The sequence below is a fragment of the Phyllobates terribilis genome, unplaced genomic scaffold, assembly GCF_046119375.1.
Source record: "Phyllobates terribilis strain yellow unplaced genomic scaffold, ASM4611937v1 Scaffold_1__5_contigs__length_1240528914, whole genome shotgun sequence".
NCBI lineage: Eukaryota > Metazoa > Chordata > Amphibia > Anura > Dendrobatidae > Phyllobates > Phyllobates terribilis.
In genome coordinates, this window is record NW_027362761.1 from 107,394,403 (window position 1) to 107,415,031 (window position 20,629).

The following is a 20,629-nucleotide window of genomic DNA, read 5'->3' on the forward strand; positions in this document are numbered from 1 at the left end:
TGAGAGCAAACTCTGCCAGAGGTAGGAAAGAAGCCCAGTCCTCCTGGTTCTCTGACACAAAACACCGAAGATATGTCTCCAAGCTCTGGTTCATACGTTCCGTCTGACCATTGGTCTGAGGATGAAAAGCCGACGAGAATGACAAATGCATCCCCCGCCGTGCACAAAACGCCTTCCAGAACTTGGACACAAACTGAGACCCCCGATCAGACACCACCTCGGAGGGTACCCCGTGAAGCCTCACAATCTCCCCAATGAACACCTGCGCAAGAGTTTTAGCATTAGGGAGAGCCGGAAGAGCGATAAAATGTGCCATCTTGCTGAATCTGTCCACTACAACGAGTATGACCGTTTTACCCGAAGACGGAGGGAGGTCAGTAATAAAGTCCATAGACAGATGAGTCCAAGGACGCTCCGGGATCTTCAAAGGTAAGAGGGCCCCAGACGGACGGGTATGTGAGGTCTTAGAGCGCGCACAAACCCCACAGGACGCGACAAAAGTTACCACCTCTTTATGCAAGTTAGGCCACCAAAACCGACGCGAGAGGAGATCCACAGTTGCTTTACTCCCCGGGTGTCCTGCAAAAACTGAGTTATGGTGTGCCTCGATCACCTTTTGTCGCAACTGATCTGGAACGAACAGTCTCCCCGGAGGTCCAACAGGGGCGTCTCCCTGAGCCTCCAATATCTCCTCCTCCAGCTCAGAGCATACTGCCGAAACCACCACCCCCTCCTGAAGAATAGGAATCGGTTCGTCCGTATTCCCGGCCCCAGGGAAACTACGAGATAAGGCATCCGCCTTTACATTTTTAGACCCAGGACGATATGTAACGACGAAATTAAACCTGGTAAAAAACAATGACCACCTAGCTTGTCTGGGATTCAGACGTTTAGCGGACTCCAGATATAGCAGGTTCTTGTGATCGGTGATGACGGTGACCGGATGAACTGCCCCCTCCAAAAAATGGCGCCACTCCTCAAAAGCTAACTTAATGGCCAAGAGTTCCCTATTGCCGACATCGTAATTCCTCTCAGCGGACGACAATTTTTTAGAGAAAAAGGCGCACGGATGCCACTTACCAGGGGACGAACCCTGTGACAATACTGCTCCCACCCCTACCTCGGAAGCGTCTACCTCTACAAAGAATGGCTGAGACGCATCAGGTTGAATGAGTATGGGTGCCGAGGCAAAACATTTTTTCAAGGAGGAGAATGCTTGACAAGCCTTGTCAGACCACCTAGAAAAATCCGTCCCCTTTTTAGTCATGTCTGTGAGAGGCTTAACCATGGACGAGAAATTACGAATGAACTTCCGGTAATAGTTAGCAAACCCCAGGAAACGTTGTAGTGCCTTAAGATTCTCCGGCCGATCCCACTCAAGAACTGCCCGCACTTTCCCAGGGTCCATACGAAAACCGGACGCTGAAACCAGGAAGCCTAAAAACTGGAGTTCCTGTACGGCGAACACACACTTTTCCCATTTGGCATACAGTTTATTATCCCGCAAGATCTGTAACACCTGTCTAACGTGCTCCTGATGAGACACCAGATCCGGCGAGTAAATTAAGATATCATCCAGATATATGACAACAAACTGTCCCACCAGGTGGCGAAAAATATCATTAACAAAGTGTTGAAACACCGCCGGGGCATTAGTCAGACCGAATGGCATGACAAGGTTCTCATAATGCCCCTCCGGAGTGTTAAAAGCCGTCTTCCACTCATCCCCCTCCTTCATCCTAATCAGATTGTACGCCCCCCTGAGATCCAACTTAGAGAACCATTTGGCGCCCACGATCTGATTAAAGAGATCGGGAATAAGTGGGAGCGGATACGGATCTCGGACCGTAATCCGATTAAGTTCACGGAAATCCAGGCAAGGGCGTAGGCCTCCATCTTTCTTCTTAACAAAGAAGAACCCCGCGGCCACCGGAGAAGATGAAGGTCTAATATGCCCCTTAGCCAGACTTTCAGAAATATAATCCTTCATGGCCTGCCTCTCAGGACCAGAAAGGTTATACAACCTAGCTTTAGGTAACTTGGCCTCAGGGAGCAGTTTTACAGAACAGTCATACACGCGATGAGGAGGTAGTTCCTGACACCCATTCTCCGAGAATACATCCTCAAAGTCCGCCAGAAATGGAGGTAAGACCCAAGGAGTAACCGCACCGATGACCGTGTTCATGCAGTTTTTATTACAGAATTTACTCCATTGGCTTATCTCTCTGGTTTGCCAATTAATAACCGGGTTATGCTTAGCTAACCAAGGAAGGCCCAACACTATAGGAGTGGGAAGACCCTCCAACACGTAGCAAGACAACAGTTCTTTATGTATTGCCCCCACTTGAAGTTTTACGCCATGCACAGCTTGCAAAAAACTTCCCTGACCGAGAGGTCTGGCATCGATTGAGAATATGGGGATGGGTTTAGCCAACTCACTCAATCGCATACCTTGAACCCGGGCAAACCGAGCATCAACCAGATTAGCCCCGGCCCCACTATCCAGAAGAACAGATATCCTCTCAGTTCTCGTACCCACCACCACCTCCGCCGGTACGAGAAACTGAGACGAACCTAGGGACGAAATACCTACTCCCAGATTGCCGTCCACAACACAACCTGGGATCAACAGTTTTTTCGACGACTCTTTACTCTGCAAGGGACGGGATGGACACCCCCCAATAAAATGTCCTTTTTTCCCACAGAGAAAACACCTTCCTGTCTTATGGCGCACCACCGGTCCCCTTCCCCGAAATGATGTCCCTCCTAATTGCATAGGCTCCTCCGGACTGACCAGGGGAACCACCATATGAGGGGACCTTGTAGGAGGTGGAGACATTACAGGGGGTAGAGTTATCCCGCACCTCTCCCGAAGCCGTCTGTCAACGCGAATAGCAAGGGCCATAGCGGCTTCCAGTGACGCGGGAGAGTCATACTGTGCCAACACATCCTGTAATTTGTCGGATAAACCATGACAAAACTGGCTCCTAAGAGCCGGGTCATTCCACTGGGTGTCCGTGGCCCACCTACGGAACTCCGAACAGAATTCCTCCGCCGGACGATCTCCCTGCTGAATCCTACGTAACTTAGACTCAGCAAGGGAGATCCGATCTGGGTCATCATATACGAGTCCCAGAGCAGCGAAAAACCTATCCACTGACTGGAGAACCGGGGAGCTTGGGGGAAGAGAGAACGCCCAAGATTGTGGGTCCCCTTGTAGGAGCGAGATGACAATTCCCACCCTTTGTTCTTCACTGCCCGATGACCGAGGCCGCAGCCGAAAGTACAATTTGCATGCCTCCCGGAAAACAAAAAACTTGTCCCGCCCCCCAGTGAACCTGTCAGGGAGAGGTACTTTAGGTTCTGGTCCGGCTTGCTCCAGAGGATGCAAAACCTTGGACCTAACGTCCGCCAGCCCCATGGACAAACTCTGCAACTGCCGAGCTAGACCGGCTACTGGATCCATGGTAGCTGGAGAAAAACTAAGATGGTCGGTGAAAATGTCACACTGTCACAGAATACTGGAGGTAGGGGGCCTAAGCTGACCCTAAGCTGGGGCCCTGACTAATCCCTCATCCTGGAGGTACTGTTAAAGGTACAGAGGTCCAGGCCGCCAGCGTAACCCCTACCTTCTGAGGATCCCTGCACCTAAGTAATCTAGTCCTGAGAAGGACCCCGATCACAACAATAGGGAACCAGAAATAATATGCCCACACACAGTATTTAGACGAACGAGACAGTACAAGGGAAAAACCAAAACCACCTTGCATACAACTTCTAAACAACTACAACAGAGGGAACACCAACGGGAAAGGAGATAAATGATAAAGCGAGGAAAGGGAAAACACACTTCCAAATACACTTATCTCAGCAACTCCAAACACCACGATCCGCTCTGTAAGTCAGAATGAAAAGCTTTCACCGACACCTCCCAAACAGACCTGCAGGAATATAAAGGAGTCTCACTAAAGAAGCATTGATTGCAGCTGGGCGAGGCTGGACCTCAGCTAGCCCAGAGAGAGAGAGAATTAACTCCTACACTGCCGAGAAAACACAAAGCACCAACAAGTCAGCTGCGAGAAGTCAGGCTGTGTGCTCGTGACGATCTTCGTGGCAACACACCCGTGACATGACTGCTTTGTACACTCTTGGCATTCTCTTGATGAGCTTCAAGAGGTAGTCACCGTAAATGGTCTTCCAACAATCTTGAAGGAGTTCCCAGAGATGCTTAGCACTTGTTGGCCCTTTTGCCTTCACTCTGTGGTCCAGCTCACTCCAAACCATCTCGATTGGGTTCAGGTCTGGTGACTGTGGAGGCCAGGTCACCTGGCGTAGCACCTCATCACTCTCCTTCTTGGTCAGATAGCCCTTACACAGCCTGGAGGTGTGTTTGGGGTCATTGTCCTGTTGAAAAATAAATGATGGTCCAACTAAACGCAAACCGGATGAATAGCATGCCGCTGCAAGATGCTGTGGTAGCCATGAATAAATCCCCAACAGTGTCACCAGCAAAGCACCCCCACACCATCACACCTCCTCCTCCATGCTTCATGGTGGGAACCAGGCATGTAGAGTCCATCCGTTCACCTTTTCTGCGTCGCACAAAGACACGGTGGTTGGAACCACAGATCTCAAATTTGGACTCATCAGACCAAAGCACAGATTTCCACTGGTCTAATGTCCATTCCTTGTGTTCTTTAGCCCAATCAAGTCTCTTCTGCTTGTTGCCTGTCCTTAGCAGTGGTTTCCTAGCAGCTATTTTACCATGAAGGCCTGCTGCACAAAGTCTCCTCTTAACAGTTGTTGAAGAGATGTGTATGCTGCTAGAACTCTGTGTGGCATTGACCTGGTCTCTAATCTGAGCTGCTGTTAACCTTGCGATTTCTGAGGCTGGTGACTCGGATAAACTTATCCTCAGAAGCAGAGGTGACTCTTGGTCTTCCTTTCCTGGGGCGGTCCTCATGTGAGCCAGTTTCTTTGTAGCGCTTGATGGTTTTTGCAACTGCACTTGGGGACACTTTCAAAGTTTTCCTAATTTTTCGCACTCACTGACCTTCATTTCTTAAAGTAATGATGGCCACTCGTTTTTCTTTACTTAGCTGCTTTTTTCTTGCCATAATCCAAATTCTAACAGTCTATTCAGTAGGACTATCAGCTGTGTATCCACCAGACTTCTGCACAACACAACTGATGTTCCCAACCCCATTTATAAGGCAAGTAATCCCACTTATTAAACCTGACAGGGCACACCTGTGAAGTGAAAACCATTTCCGGTGACTACCTCTTGAAGCTCATCAAGAGAATGCCATGAGTGTGCAAAGCAGTCATCAAAGAAATCGTGGCTACTTTGAAGAACCTAGAATATAAGACATATTTTCAGTTGTTTCACACTTTTTTGTTAAGTATATAATTCCACATGTGTTAATTCATAGTTTTGAAGCCTTCAGTGTGAATGAACAATTTTCAAAGTCATGAAAATACAGAAAAATCTTTAAATGAGAAGGTGTGTCCAAACTTTTGGTCTGTACTGTATAGTAAAGTGCTGTACCTGTATAGTCTCTCAGTGTGACTGTGAATTGATTGATCTGAGATATACTGCAGTAACAGCACATTTAGGCCACATCAGTATTTTTCATCAGCATTTGTAGCCAAAACCAGCAGTGGGTGATAAATACAGAAGAGGTGACGTGTTTCTGTGGCGCCCTGCTGCGCATTGGTGCCACAGAACCCAGAAGGGTGCATGGATGGACTTCTCCACAAGAGGCCCTCACTACATTCACACACCTCCACCCTACCACCTCAGACCAGCAGATGGAGCCCGTCAGGGATATATATAGGGAGGGTGGAGCCAGGCAGTCAGTTAGTGAGAAGTGAGTTGAGCAGAGAGCGTGCTGACACTCAGAGAGCAGCGAAGAGGCAGCAAGCTGGCTGCTGTGCTTAGGCGAGCCAAGGCCTACAGCACGTGTGAAGGCCTAGTGAGGGCCCTGAGTGGCCGAAGGCGAGAGGAGAAGGAAGAAGTAGCGAGGGGGCAGAGGAGTATACCAGGCTCACCCCGATATATATACCGGACACCGGGTCCGCGCCTACAGGGACCCTTTATACCCAGTAGGGACCACCGGAACCCCTGGAGGACTACAGGTCCCAGGTTCACCTATCGCTGATTACAGTACCAGGGCTAGGAGTCACGGAGGCCCCAGCATCCAGGGAGAGTGATCTCCAGGAGAAAGCCCTACCACCAGGTCAGCAGGTGCAAAGAGAGACAGTAACCAAGCTAGGCCTAGTTCCAAGCAGGCCAGAAGCTTAGCGAGTAAAGCAACGGATCAAGTGCGCCCTTCGTCCGGGGTACCCTGGACCGTGCCTGCACCATCACCAGTAAAGGTACTGAAGCTTATCCCCCGTGTGAGTGTCCGTCTTTCCTCTGGCACCGCCCTGCCGTCTATCCCTTGCACCACCATCCATTACACCCCACGCTGCCCTGGAGCTAGCTCTACCTGTGGAGAGCCACACCATCCCTGCTGCCGTAACACCAGCTCCAGAGGACTGCTCCGCAGCGGCGGCTCCCCTTAGCCGCATTCCACAGGTGGCGTCACGAACACTTATAATCCCTTATAAAAATTCCCCCTTTTACTGACTGCCCTGGGTCACGGACCGGGCCAGCTACCGTGATATCCCCCAGCAACCAGAGGCCTGGCTGCCGAGAACCCCACGGCCCAGGGGGCGCGTCATCTCTATTATACTTCTCCTCTGATTGTTCCACTCTTGGTTTTGGCTTACAAATACTGATGTAAAATACTGATAGTGAGACCATGGCCTTATTAACAGTCTTTTCACTGCAAACAAGTGTGTGAAGAATAAAATCCATCTTTCTCTATTTTTCTCTCTCTCTTTTTCTTTTACTTTTTTTTTCTGGGCAATTAGTGGCTTTTCATTATTGTGATATGGTGCTTTTCCCACCAGTGCTAAACATATTCTTCAGTGCTGTCTCATCATTAAATAGGGCAGAATTGTGATCAGCCACTATAACTTAAATACATTTTGTCATCTTTGCTTTAAATTGCAGGTACAGGTTTTTAACTGTGTCCTCCTTTCGCCCCGGAGCTTAGCATACGCTAGGCTAGTGATTTTTTACTTGTCCTGTAAAAATCAACGCTGATCAGAATAATGGGAGGGCCTAGCCCATCCACAGTGCCTTGTATACCAGACTTCAGCTCCGCAGCGATAGTGCCAGACAACTTGTTGTAGATAACATTAGAAAAGTCATCAACATCGGTCCGTGGCAATATGATTCTCTGCATAGTAGGAGGCGTGAAAGATGGTCCAGGCCTGCCCATTCCACCATCCCGCGCTGAGTTGCATATGGTGCTTGAGAGTTATAAGGTCAGGTATGCTGGGCTGCGGGGATGAGATGAGGACACAATTAGATGGTGAACAAAGCAGTGGCAGCAGTTTAGAACAGTGGAATGGTATTTGGGCAAGGGAGCTGCAAGCTTATTAATATGAATAATTAATATTGCCACCACGATAGAAGGGTTTCCCATTAAAATGTATTGAGTATATAGATTGTTAGCTGGCATAATATCCCAACACTTTACACTTTATTATACAGGGCAATTTGTTTGTGATGGGTAAAATGAAAGGAACCATCCTTGACTAATAATTTGGGCCCCATTAGGGTCATTCTCTGCATAGCTAAGTGTACGTCCCCAATGTGTATAAATACAATGTACCATTGGTTTCCTGTGCTGCCTCTCTATTAACCTGTATCTGTCTTGTATATTCAGGCAACCCATTGAACTGATAGTCTTTATGGATGAGTAATGCATATGAGATTCCTCAGGATACTGACAAGTTTATCCCAGGGAGAAGTGAGCCCACAGGTCAAGTGCATTATCGTTCACTTTGTGTATAGAGCATTTTCTAAGAACCACATGTTGTTCCTCTTCTGTATACGCAAATATCATCTTAGCAGGGATTGTGGATTAATACTATGCTATATTAACTCTTTCTTTATAGTCAAGTAATGTGAAAGCTGCATATCTAAAAATGTCTCACCTGGTTTGAAAAATATAGCTCTACAGGGAAAGTTACATACTATTATTTTGCTCCTTGTTAATTAACTCAAGTTCTGTGAAAAGTCGTTGCACCATCCTTGTAATGTCCAACTGTTTGTCACTATAAGGGCTCGCTCACACAAACATAACACCATGCCGAGTGCTGTCTGATGTTTTATCGGATAGCACTCGGCCCAATGTTATATTATGGGGCAGTGCCGATCTGCATCTTTTTTTCTACAGACCAGATTGGTCTGTAGAAAAATTCACAGCATACAGTGAGTTGCTCCGCAAATCGGACCATGCGCACCTATTCAAGTCTATGGGAGTGTCTAAAACATCGGACTGCACTTAGATGTCATCCGAGTGCAGTCAGATTACCGTAGACACAGAGAATGTAGAAGATGGAGAAATTAAGTTCTTTCCACAAGAGAATCAGATCACGCTAAGGTGGAAGTTGGATTAAACTCTGACAGAGTTTGACCCAAGTGACATTAGCATAATCGGCCCGATTCTCTCGCATGAGAGCCTAAAAGTGCCTTGCCAATTATTTGCACATGGATCAGGCATTGTAGCGTTGACCTTTGATTTAATCCTTTTAGAAATTATTTCTGTTGATTTGCTTTCCATATTGTAGAGTCTCTCTTAAGTGTCCCTGTTACTGGCATCTGAAAAACGCTTGAGTTTCCTTCTTCTGTGATCTTCTATCTGCCGCTTTAAGAATTATTCCACGGTCAGCTTCTTAGGAGTCCTGCACAAGAATCTTTCTTTTCTAATATTTTTCTACAATCCTAGTAATTACAAATTCTAGTCCGGTCCTTAATGCTAGTGCACTAATCAGAGCATTGTACGTGTTGCGTGAACTGCATAGCAGTATGGCTGCAACATGGCTGTCTTTTCTATCCTCACCCACTGACCTCATTTCTTTGCTTAGTAGGGTTAAGGGGACCCATGGAAGTTTGGGTTCTGCTACTCGAACTTTATTCCAAAGTACTAGAACTGTATCCGAACTTGAACCAGAACCCGCACCCCATTGAAAACAATGTGTACCCGAACTTTTGATCTGGAAAACTCTCTCTCTCATGAAGTTTGGTAACTTTATTAGTACAGTAAAATCACAGCATTTCGGCTTCGCAGGTCTTCATCAAGCCATAATGCATATCTCTTCTTTTTATGGCTTGATAAAGGCCCTGCGCCGCCGAAACATTGTGATTTTTCTGTACTAATAGTTACCAAAAGGAGGATGTCTGGTGCCCTGGTTCCTGGATTTCCCTTCTGACCCACATATTCAGTCCAGACTGCTTCTGTCGCCATTGCCAAGATGTCATCAGGGGGCGCTGATAGAAATAGTGTGACTGACACCATAGCTTCCATCAGCACCCTGAAATGAATCATCATCAGGGGGCAGCACTGCTGTCATTTGCTCCTCTTCTATCATCGCCCCCGGATGACGTTTTGTTTCGGTGAATGAGGCAGTAGGGACATGGGCTGTGTGGACTGAAGATGCAGGGTGGCGCGAGAGAAGCTGCCGTCACTTCTCCTTCATAGATTGTCATCAGGGGACGGCGGTGACAGAAGCTGTGGTAAGTGACTGGAGCACCACGCACTAATGACGCTTTGTTTCAGGGCGGATAAGGTAGCAGTAGGATTGACAGCAGCCCAGACCCCTGATGACAGTCCGTTTGAGAATCCCCAGTGCATCGCAAATGTATTTATTTATTTTACTCACTTATATAGTGTCATTAATTCCACAGCGCTTTATAGACATTATGAATGAATTGCAAGAAGTAAGAAGGAAAAAAAACACAGACAGAAAGCTAGAGTAGAGAGGCAATGATAGGAAATTTCCATTTGAAGTATATCATAAAAGTGGTTAGATTTTATCAGATTAAATAGACATATGGTTTGAAATTCACTTCTCTCCTTTAAATATACAGAATGTACTGAGTTATATACAGGAGATGAGATCGTCTGGAAGATTCCCTGTATCCACCTGTTTACCAAGCTCTGCTGCGCTATTTCACTACCTGGCTCCTAATTTATTGCAGATTTCTGCTTTCAGCGGAATAATGGACCACTCAAACATTGTTGGAAAATGAACTATCCTACTTGGAACAAACCACAATCATTATATTCATCATCACAAGATGGAGGAGTACAGGAGAAGAACTGACACTAATACACCAGGAAGTACACTGCCATCTGCTACCCATACAAGATAGTCCCTTTAGCATAAGCCTGTAGCTGTTGTACAATCAATTAACTCCATGTTAGACAAGTGTGCTGGGTAATTCTGAATAACTGTATTTCTACAACAGAATTGCTTACCTTTCTTAACAGTTTATGCACTCTGTTGCTGATCTTGACTGTAAAGATTGGTACTGTGTACCCTTTCTGTTTATGTATGACCGCACTTGTGAGCATCACTGAAATTGTTGCTGTAAGCTGGAGCTACACTTTGGGCATTTGTCTAGATGTCAACAGTTCTTCATGTGATGTGTCATAGGATGACCTTACAGTTCCCTTATCCTACTGTTTAGGTATTTCAAGGTAATTACACACTACATCATTTTCTAATCACAAAGACAAACTGACCTGGTTTTTGTGATCAGCATCTGGTGAACGGAAATATTTCCTTTTCACAATGGGCGTTTGACGTTATGCAATCAGCCTGTTAAATGTTCTGCAATTACCATGCTTTGTCTAGGTAATGCTCTCATAGAGTCAGTTCTGAGGTTCTGTTTTACTGAAGTCTGATGTAACCATGCATCCTCATAAACAAAATTTCATCTATAATACTGCATTGCGCTAATAGCAAGTTTCAGTTTCTTCTCAATTTCAACAAATCCAAAAAAATCTATATGTAAATTGAATTCGTCTGTCTGTTACACCCTGGCATTTGCTAAACTCTGTGTCTCAGAGGAGTTGGGATTATGATTTATGCATTAACTAGTGACTGATAACTTCCATACAGCGTGTTATAAAGGCTCTACTCCCAACAATTTGTCCCTACTCACTCCTAAACCCACTGGTTTAGCCTACACCCAGTGCATGAATCTACAAACTGATCATTTCTAAAGTTAAAGGAGAAATATAGCGACAACCACACATTTCTGGTATTAAGACACCATCCTTTGATGTGTAAGTATGCAGCTGCAATGAAGATTCTTTAGCTCCATAATTAGATTTATTAGCAAAATGTACAAATTTTCTATTTGTAAAAAAAAAAACTAGAATAATTTAAATAGCTCAACACAACGAATATAACAAGTGCTTTCTCCAAATTCATCTCAAAATGACACTTAGAACTATTGCATTCTCCAAAATTTTCAACCCCTCATGACGGGTGATTTTAGTACTTAGTAGAGCACCTTTTGCTATTTTGATATGTTACAAAAGTGATACATAGCGGTTTATTCGTTTTTGGCCGTGTTATTGAAGATTCATTTCTCATTGGTTAATATTTTTTTGGTATGTGTGTTGCAACCGCAGTCTTCAAACTCCATTAAAGGGGTTGTCCACTACTTGGACAATCCCTTCTCATTCCTCACGTTCCTGGGTCTTACGTGAGGTTGTTATGTCACTTGAGCCCTGCGTCCAATCAGGGCTGGCATCACTATCCCCGCCTTCGGACAAATTGAATATCAAGAGGAAGTCAGAGCGCAGTCACAGCCCTGGCTTCCTGTGGACAACCCCTTTAAAGATTTTCTATGGGGTCCAAGTCTGGTGGCTGCTCCATATTCTATTAGGACTTTTGAAACCAAGTCCAGAACTGTATTCACAATTTTGCTGGTTGCTATTGGAAACAGTAAATAAGGTAGTTGACAGTCATGTTGCCAAAAGTTTAGCAGAGCTTCTATAAAACTATAGTATACAATTTTTTTCCTATATAGTTTTGGAGTAATTACTCTCCCCTTAAAACAAAAATTAACTAGCCACACACAGGCCTGATAACTGCCACACCTGTTCTCAAATCACTTAAATAGGACTTGCTTGACAAAGTGAAGTAGACCAAAAGATCCTCAAAAGCTAGACATCATGCTGCAATCCAAAGAAATTCAGGAAAAAATGAGAAACAAAGTAATTGAGATCTATCAGTTTGGAAATGGTTCGAAAACCATTTCTAAAGCTGTGGGACACCAGCGAACCACAGTAAGAACCATTATCCACATATGGTGAAAACATGGAACAGTGATGAACCTTCCCAGGAGTAGCCGGCTGACCAAAATTACCCCAACAGCGCAGCGACAACTCATCCAAGAGGTCACAAAAGACCCCACAGCAACATCCAAACAACTGCAGGCCTCATTTGCCTCAGTTAAGGTCAGTGTTCATGACTCCACCATAAGAAAAAGACTGGGCAAAGATGGAATGCATGGTAGAGTTCCAAGACAAAAAACACTGATGAGCAGAAAGAACATAAAGGCTCGTCTCAGTTTTGCCAGAAAACATCTTGATGACTTTTGGGAGAATACTCTCTGGACTGATGGTTCAAAAGTTGAACTTTTTGGAAGGTGTATGTCCCATTACATCTGGAGTAGAAGTAACACAGCATTTCAGAAAAGGAACATCATACCAACAGTAAAATATGGTGGTGGTAGTGTGATGGTCTGGGGCTTTTTTGCTGCTTCAGGACCTGGAAGACTTGCTGTGGTAAATGGAACCATGAATTCTGATGTTTACCAAAAAATCCTGAAGGAGAATGTCCGGCCATCTGTTTGTGACCTCAAGCTGAAGCTCTCTTGAGTTATGCAGCAGGACTCCCTTAATTTTATTATTAAAATCATTTAAAAACTACATTTTGTGTTTACTTGCTTTATATTTGTTTAATATTTAAATTTGTTTTGTGATCTGAAACATTTAAGTGTGACAAAAATTTGAAAGAATAAGAAATCAGGAAGAGGGCAAACACTTTTTCACATCACTGTAAATAGTTTAGGCGTTGGAATCCTGCCAACAGATTCCTTTTAAATAGTTAGCATGAGCAATTTAAGGAAGTAATTCTATGGAAAATTAGCAATTTGTTCCAATTCAGTTAAAATATGAAATCAAACTAGACAAAAATTAAATTAAAGAAAAATAACCTCATAATTAATACACATAAAGTAAACCACATAAGAAATGTGTGTGAACATGACTTACTGTAATTAATCTAGGACTGTTTTGAACTTGGCCACAGGGTACTCATTTTGTATGAAAGACAGTTTTGCTCAGTGTCACCCCCAATATCCTCATTGATTGTGAGAAATTGTGAGCATTGGCTTCATTTTCTTGAATTTTAATCTTTCTTTTTTATTTTATTTTTTTTTATTTTTCCCTTTGAATAATACGTATATATTGTGTTTCAAGTACAGACAATAAGTATTTATAAAAAACCAAGCAATGTGAACTGAGGTCTAAGATGGTACACATGCAAGAAATAGGAGCATGTTCACACTAGCAAAAAGAAGCAAAACCTACAAAAGACAAAAAATATATCTCATACCCTACCATCATTATATATAAATGTAAAGCAAAGTTGCATATTAAATATAGGGTACTTAGTGAACTATTTTTGATCCAAAAAAAAAAAAAAAGTATTTATAAAAGTAGCTGTACAAAAGTGCATCGAAAAATTACCGTGCAAATTGGATTTATAAGACATGGGCAGTAATTTTCTAAGAAATGGTAGTTTGGTGCTAGACTATTCTGACATATGTCCAATGTAGTTCACAATTCTAAGAAACAAAACTTAATTTACAAGTAAAATGATTACGCACAATTTCATTTCAAAATTTTGGTTATTCATAGTTACAATACAAAACACCAGATCTTACTAAATAATTGTTTTCTTTCTTAACCAAGTCATTTGATTTATGTTATAGGGTGTCCAGTGAAAGGTGATTCTATTCCCCATATCAGTTGGTTTCATGGAAGTCAACCAGTAAACAGTGCAACAAAGCTAACATATGAAATATTGGAAGACGGGCAGATCCTTCAGCTAACTAACATAAGCAAGGACCATCATGGAGAATATCGATGTGTTATACAGAAGAACCCATCTGACTCACTCACGCAAAAAGCTTTTCTGTCACTTCAAGGTAGATCAAACTTCAGCTGACTTTAACAATGTCTGTATTGCAGGGATGCAAACTCAAAACATACAGAGGACCAAAATGAAGAACTTGGACAAAGCTGCGGGCCAACCAGTATACAGTATAATGGGCCCCATATAGTCATCCATATAGAATAATGGGCCCCACATAGTCCTCCATGCAGAATAATGGGTCCCACATAGTCCTCCATACAGAATAATGGGCCCCACATAGTCCTCCATACAGAATAATGGCCCCCACATAGTCCTCCATACAATATAATGTGCTCCACAAAGTCCTCCCTACAGGATAATGGGCCCCACATAGTCCACCTTACAGAATAATGGCCCCACATAGTTTTCCATACAGTATAATGGGCCCCACATAGTGCTCCATACAGAATAATGGCCCCACATAGTCCTCCATACAGTATAATGTGCCCCACAAAGTCCTCCATACAGAATAATGGGTCCCACATAGTCCTCAATACAGTATAATGTGCCCCACAAAGTCCTCCATACAGAATAATGGGCCCCACATAGGGGTGGTGGTTTTGGTGTCACGGGCCAAATATATTCACCATGCGGGCCAGATTATGCCCGCAGGCCAAAGTTTGACACTTGTGCTGTATTGGATAAAATTCATGTCACAACACATGAAATCTTCTATATCTGTCACGGGTGTGTCGCCACGAAGATCGTCACGATTACACAGCCTGACTTCTCGCAGCTGAGTTTTTGGTGTTTTGTGTTTTTCGGCAGTGAGGGAGTTAACTCTCTCTCTCTGTGCTAGACGAGGTCCAGCCTCGCCCAGCTGCAATCAATGCTGCAGTAGTGGGACTCCTTCAAATGCCTGCCGGTCTGTTAGGGAAGTGTCGGTGAAAGCATTTCATACAGACAAACAGAGTGGATCGTGGTATTTTGGAGTTCTGAGCTAAGTGTATTTGGTGTGGTTTTTCCCTTCCTCGTTTTATCATTTATCTCCTTTCCCGTTGGTGTTCCCTCTGTAGTTGTGGTGTAGTTTTTGTATGCAAGGTGGTTTTTGGTTTGACCCTTGTACTGTCTCGTTCGTCTAAGTACTGAGTGTTGGCATATTATTTCCTGTCCCCTATTGTTGTGATCGGGGTCCTTCTCAGGACTAGATTACTGAGGTGCAGGGATCCTCAGGAGGTAGGGGTTATGCTGGCGGCCTGGACCTCTGTACCTTTAACAGTACCTCCAGGTAGAGGGATTAGTCAGGGCCCCAGCTTAGGGTCAGCTTAGGCCCCTGACCTCCTGTACGCAGAGTCAGTGTGACATTTTCACTGACCCACTAAGATTCTCTCCAGCTACCATGGATCCAGTAGCCAGTCTAGCTCGGCAGTTGCAGAGTTTGTCCATGGAGCTGGCGGACGTTAGGTCCAAGGTTTTGTATCCCCAGGAGCAAGCCGGACCAGAACCTAAAGTAGCTCTCCCTGACAGGTTCACTGGGGGGCGGGACAAGTTTTTTGTTTTCCGGGAGGCATGCAAGTTGTACTTTCGGCTGCGGCCTCGGTCGTCGGGGAGTGAAGAACAAAGGGTGGGAATTGTCATCTCGCTCCTACAAGGGGACCCACAATCTTGGGCGTTCTCTCTTCCCCCAGGCTCCCCGGCTCTCCAGTCAGTGGATAGGTTTTTTGCAGCTCTGGGTCTCGTATATGATGACCCGGATCGGATCTCCCTTGCTGAATCTAAGTTACGTAGGATCCAGCAGGGAGATCGTCCGGCGGAGGAATTCTGTTCGGAGTTCCGTAGGTGGGCCACGGACACCCAGTGGAATGACCCGGCTCTTAGGAGCCAGTTTTGTCAAGGTTTATCCGACAAATTAAAGGATGTGTTGGCTCAGTATGACCCTCCCGCGTCACTGGAAGCCGCTATGGCCCTTGCTATTCGCATTGACAGACGGCTTCGGGAGAGGTGCGGGGCAACTCCGCCCCCTGTGATGACTCCACCTTCTACAAGGGTTCCTTATATGGAGGGTCCCCTGGTCAGTCCAGAGGAGTCTAACCAATTAAGAGGGACATCATTTCGGGGGAGGGGACCGGTGGTGCGCCATAAGACAGGAAGGTGTTTCTTCTGCGGGGAAAGGGACATTTTATTGGGGGCTGTCCATCCCGTCCCTTGCAGAGTGAAGAGTCGTCGGAAAACTGTTGATCCCAGGTTGTGTGGTGGACGGCAATCTGGGAGTACGTATTTCGTCCCTAGGTTCATCTCAGTTTCTCGTACCGGCGGAGGTGGTGGTGGGTACAAGAACTGAGAGGATATCTGTTCTTCTGGATAGTGGGGCCGGGGCTAATCTGGTGGACGCTCGGTTTGCCCGGGTTCAAGGTATGCGATTGAGTGAGTTGGCTAAACCCATTCCCATATTCTCGATCGATGCCAGGCCCCTCGGTCAGGGAAGTTTTTTGCAAGCTATGCATAACGTAAATCTTCAAGTGGGGGCGATACATAAAGAACTGTTGTCTTGCTACGTGTTGGAGGGTCTTCCCACTCCTATAGTGTTGGGCCTTCCTTGGTTAACTAAGCATAACCCGGTTATTAATTGGCAATCTAGAGAGATAAGCCAATGGAGTAAATTCTGTAATAAAAACTGCATGAATACGGTCATCGGTGCGGTTACTCCTAGGGTCTTACCTCCATTTCTGGCTGACTTTGAGGATGTATTCTCGGAGAAAGAGTGTCAGGAACTACCTCCTCATCGCGAGTATGACTGTTCTGTAAAACTGCTCCCTGAGGCCAAGTTACCTAAAGCTAGGTTGTATAACCTTTCTGGTCCTGAGAGGCAGGCCATGAAGGATTATATTTCTGAAAGTCTGGCTAAGGGGCATATTAGACCTTCATCTTCACCGGTGGCCGCGGGGTTCTTCTTTGTGAAGAAGAAAGATGGAGGCCTACGCCCTTGCCTGGATTTCCGTGAACTTAATCGGATTACGGTCCGAGATCCGTATCCGCTCCCACTTATTCCCGATCTCTTTAATCAGATCGTGGGCGCCAAATGGTTCTCTAAGTTGGATCTCAGGGGGGCGTACAATCTGATTAGGATGAAGGAGGGGGATGAGTGGAAGACGGTTTTTAACACTCCGGAGGGACATTATGAGAACCTTGTCATGCCATTCGGTCTGACTAATGCCCCGGCGGTGTTCCAACACTTTGTTAATGACATTTTTCGCCGCCTGGTGGGACAGTTTGTTGTCATATATCTGGATGATATCTTAATTTACTCGCCGGATCTGGTGTCTCATCAGGAGCACGTTAGGCAGGTGTTACAGATCTTGCGGGATAATAAACTGTATGCCAAATGGGAAAAGTGTGTGTTCGCCGTACAGGAACTCCAGTTTTTAGGCTTCCTGGTTTCAGCGTCCGGTTTTAGTATGGACCCTGGGAAAGTGCGGGCAGTTCTTGAGTGGGATCTGCCAGAGAATCTTAAGGCACTACAACGTTTCCTGGGGTTTGCTAATTATTACCGGAAGTTCATTTGTAATTTCTCGTCCATGGTTAAACCTCTCACAGACATGACAAAAAAGGGGACGGATTTTTCTAGGTGGTCTGACAAGGCTTGACAAGCTTTCTCCTCCTTGAAAAAATTTTTGCCTCGGCACCCATACTCATTCAACCTGATGCGTCACAGCCATTCATTGTAGAGGTAGACGCTTCCGAGGTAGGGGTGGGAGCAGTATTGTCACAAGATTCGTCCCCTGGTAAGTGGCATCCGTGCGCCTTTTTCTCTAAAAAATTGTCGTCCGCTGAGAGGAATTACGATGTCGGCAATAGGGAACTCTTGGCCATTAAGTTAGCTTTTGAGGAGTGGCGCCATTTTTTGGAGGGGGCAGTCCATCCGGTCACCGTCATCACCGATCACAAGAACCTGCTATATCTGGAGTCCGCGAAACGTCTGAATCCCAGACAAGCTAGGTGGTCATTGTTTTTTACCAGGTTTAATTTTGTCGTTACATATCGTCCTGGGTCAAAAAATGTAAAGGCGGATGCCTTATCTCGTAGTTTCCCTGGGGCCGGGAATACGGACGACCCGGTTCCTATCCTTCAGGAGGGGGTGGTGGTTTCGGCAGTATGCTCAGAGCTTGAGGAGGAGGTATTGGAGGCTCAGGGGGACGCCCCTGTTGGACCTCCAGGGAGACTGTTTGTTCCAGATCAGTTGCGACAAAAGGTGATCGAGGCACACCATAACTCAGTTTTTGCAGGACACCCGGGGAGTAAAGCAACGGTGGATCTCCTCTCGCGTCGGTTTTGGTGGCCTAACTTACATAGGGAGGTGGTAACTTTTGTCGCGTCCTGTGGGGTTTGTGCGCGCTCTAAGACCTCACATACCCGTCCGTCTGGGGCCCTCTTACCTTTGAAGATCCCGGAGCGTCCTTGGACTCATCTGTCTATGGACTTTATTACGGACCTCCCGCCGTCTTCGGGTAAAACAGTCATACTCGTTGTAGTGGACAGGTTCAGCAAGATGGCACATTTTATCACTCTTCCTGCTCTTCCTAATCCTAAAACTCTTGCGCAGGTGTTCATTGGGGAGATTGTGAGGCTTCACGGGGTACCCTCCGATGTGGTGTCAGATCGGGGGTCTCAGTTTGTGTCCAAATTCTGGAAGGCATTTTGTACACGGCGGGGGATGCATTTATCATTCTCATCGGCTTTTCATCCTCAGACCAATGGTCAGACGGAACGTATGAACCAGAGCTTGGAGACATATCTCCGGTGTTTTGTGTCAGAGAACCAGGAGGACTGGGCTTCTTTCTTACCTCTGGCAGAGTTTGCTCTTAATAATAGGCGGAGCGAGTCCACTGGTAAGTCCCCGTTTTTTGGGGCATATGGTTTTCACCCCCAGTTTTGTACTTTCAGTAGGGGGGGCTCTTCGGGGGTTCCTGAGGAGGAACGATTTTCCTCATCACTCGCTTCAGTATGGAGAGGGGTGCTGAAGAATCTGAATACTATGGGGAACCGATACAAACGTATGGCTGATAGGAGGAGAGTGTCTGGTCCGGACCTAAGTGTGAACGATCGGGTATGGTTGTCTACCAGGAATATAAAACTTAAGGTTCCCTCCTGGAAACTGGATCCCAGGTTCATCGGGCCGTACAGGATCAGTTCTATAATTAATCCGGTGGCATTCCATCTTGACCTCTCCCCTACGTTTAAAATTCACAACGAGTTCCACAGATCGTTGCTTAAGAGGTATGTGGCGCCGGTGATACCGTCACCTTTACCTCCCCCTCCAGTGGTGGTCAATGGTAACTTGGAGTTCCAGGTATCGAGGGTCATCGATTCACGCTTTAATCGCCGGTCCCTTCAGTACCTGGTTCATTGGAAGGGGTATGGTCCTGAGGAGAGGATGTGGGTTCCTGCGTCGGATATTAACGCAGACCGATTAGTTCGGGCCTTCCACACGACTCACCCGGATAAACCTGGCCCTGAGGGTCCGGAGGCCCCTCGTAGAAGGGGGGGTACTGTCACGGGTGTGTCGCCACGAAGATCGTCACGATTACACAGCCTGACTTCTCGCAGCTGAGTTTTTGGTGTTTTGTGTTTTTCGGCAGTGAGTGAGTCCAGCCTCGCCCAGCTGCAATCAATGCTGCAGTAGTGGGACTCCTTCAAATGCCTGCCGGTCTGTTAGGGAAGTGTCGGTGAAAGCATTTCATACAGACAAACAGAGCGGATCATGGTATTTTCGAGTTCTGAGCTAAGTGTATTTGGTGTGGTTTTTCCCTTCCTCGCTTTATCATTTATCTCCTTTCCCGTTGGTGTTCCCTCTGTAGTTGTGGTGTAGTTTTTGTATGCAAGGTGGTTTTTGGTTTGACCCTTGTACTGTCTCGTTCGTCTAAGTACTGAGTGTTGGCATATTATTTCCTGTCCCCTATTGTTGTGATCGGGGTCCTTCTCAGGACTAGATTACTGAGGTGCAGGGATCCTCAGGAGGTAGGGGTTATGCTGGCGGCCTGGACCTCTGTACCTTTAACAGTACCTCCAGGTAGAGGGATTAGTCAGGGCCCCAGCTTATTGTCAGCTTAGGCCCCTGACCTCCTGTACGCAGAGTCAGTGTGACATTATCGTTCTCGTCAATTAAGCATTAGTAAGCATGGAGTCCATTCTCATTTTCCTTTAAGGGGTTTTCCCAAAATAAACAAGTATCACCTATTCACTGTGGCCCTGACCTTCCTTTTCCTCTCTCTGCACTCCCTACATTGTTGCAAGACTTTAATTTGGTGCTATGTACAGTGCTCTTAAATTTCCTTCAGCGTCATAGACAAAGCAGTTGCCCAGCCCAAAATACACATACACACTGTTAGGGTCTGTGGAATTTGGGACCCTATTTCTATTGAACCATGGGATCCCTAGTACTTGGATATATTTGTGCATAATGTCAGTGCTGGTGAGCACACAATATGGGTGGTAGGTGGTCGCATTCAACTCCCTGGCTTGTCTTTGCAGCTGCCATTTGCTACATTTCTGGGTATCTTAGTGTAGTGAGAGG

At 45.8% G+C, this 20,629-nt stretch overlaps 1 protein-coding gene across 3 annotated transcripts in view; it reads left to right on the forward strand.

Moving 5' to 3' along the window:
• The window catches only part of ADAMTSL1 (ADAMTS like 1), a 1,187,598-nt gene that overhangs the window by 1,127,155 nt on the left and 39,814 nt on the right, over positions 1–20,629 (forward strand). For all 3 annotated transcript variants that reach the window (XM_073665475.1, XM_073665465.1, XM_073665483.1), the window contains one exon: positions 13,916–14,131. In XM_073665475.1, coding sequence (XP_073521576.1) covers positions 13,916–14,131 — 216 coding nt within the window. The remainder of the gene's footprint in view (positions 1–13,915; positions 14,132–20,629) is intronic.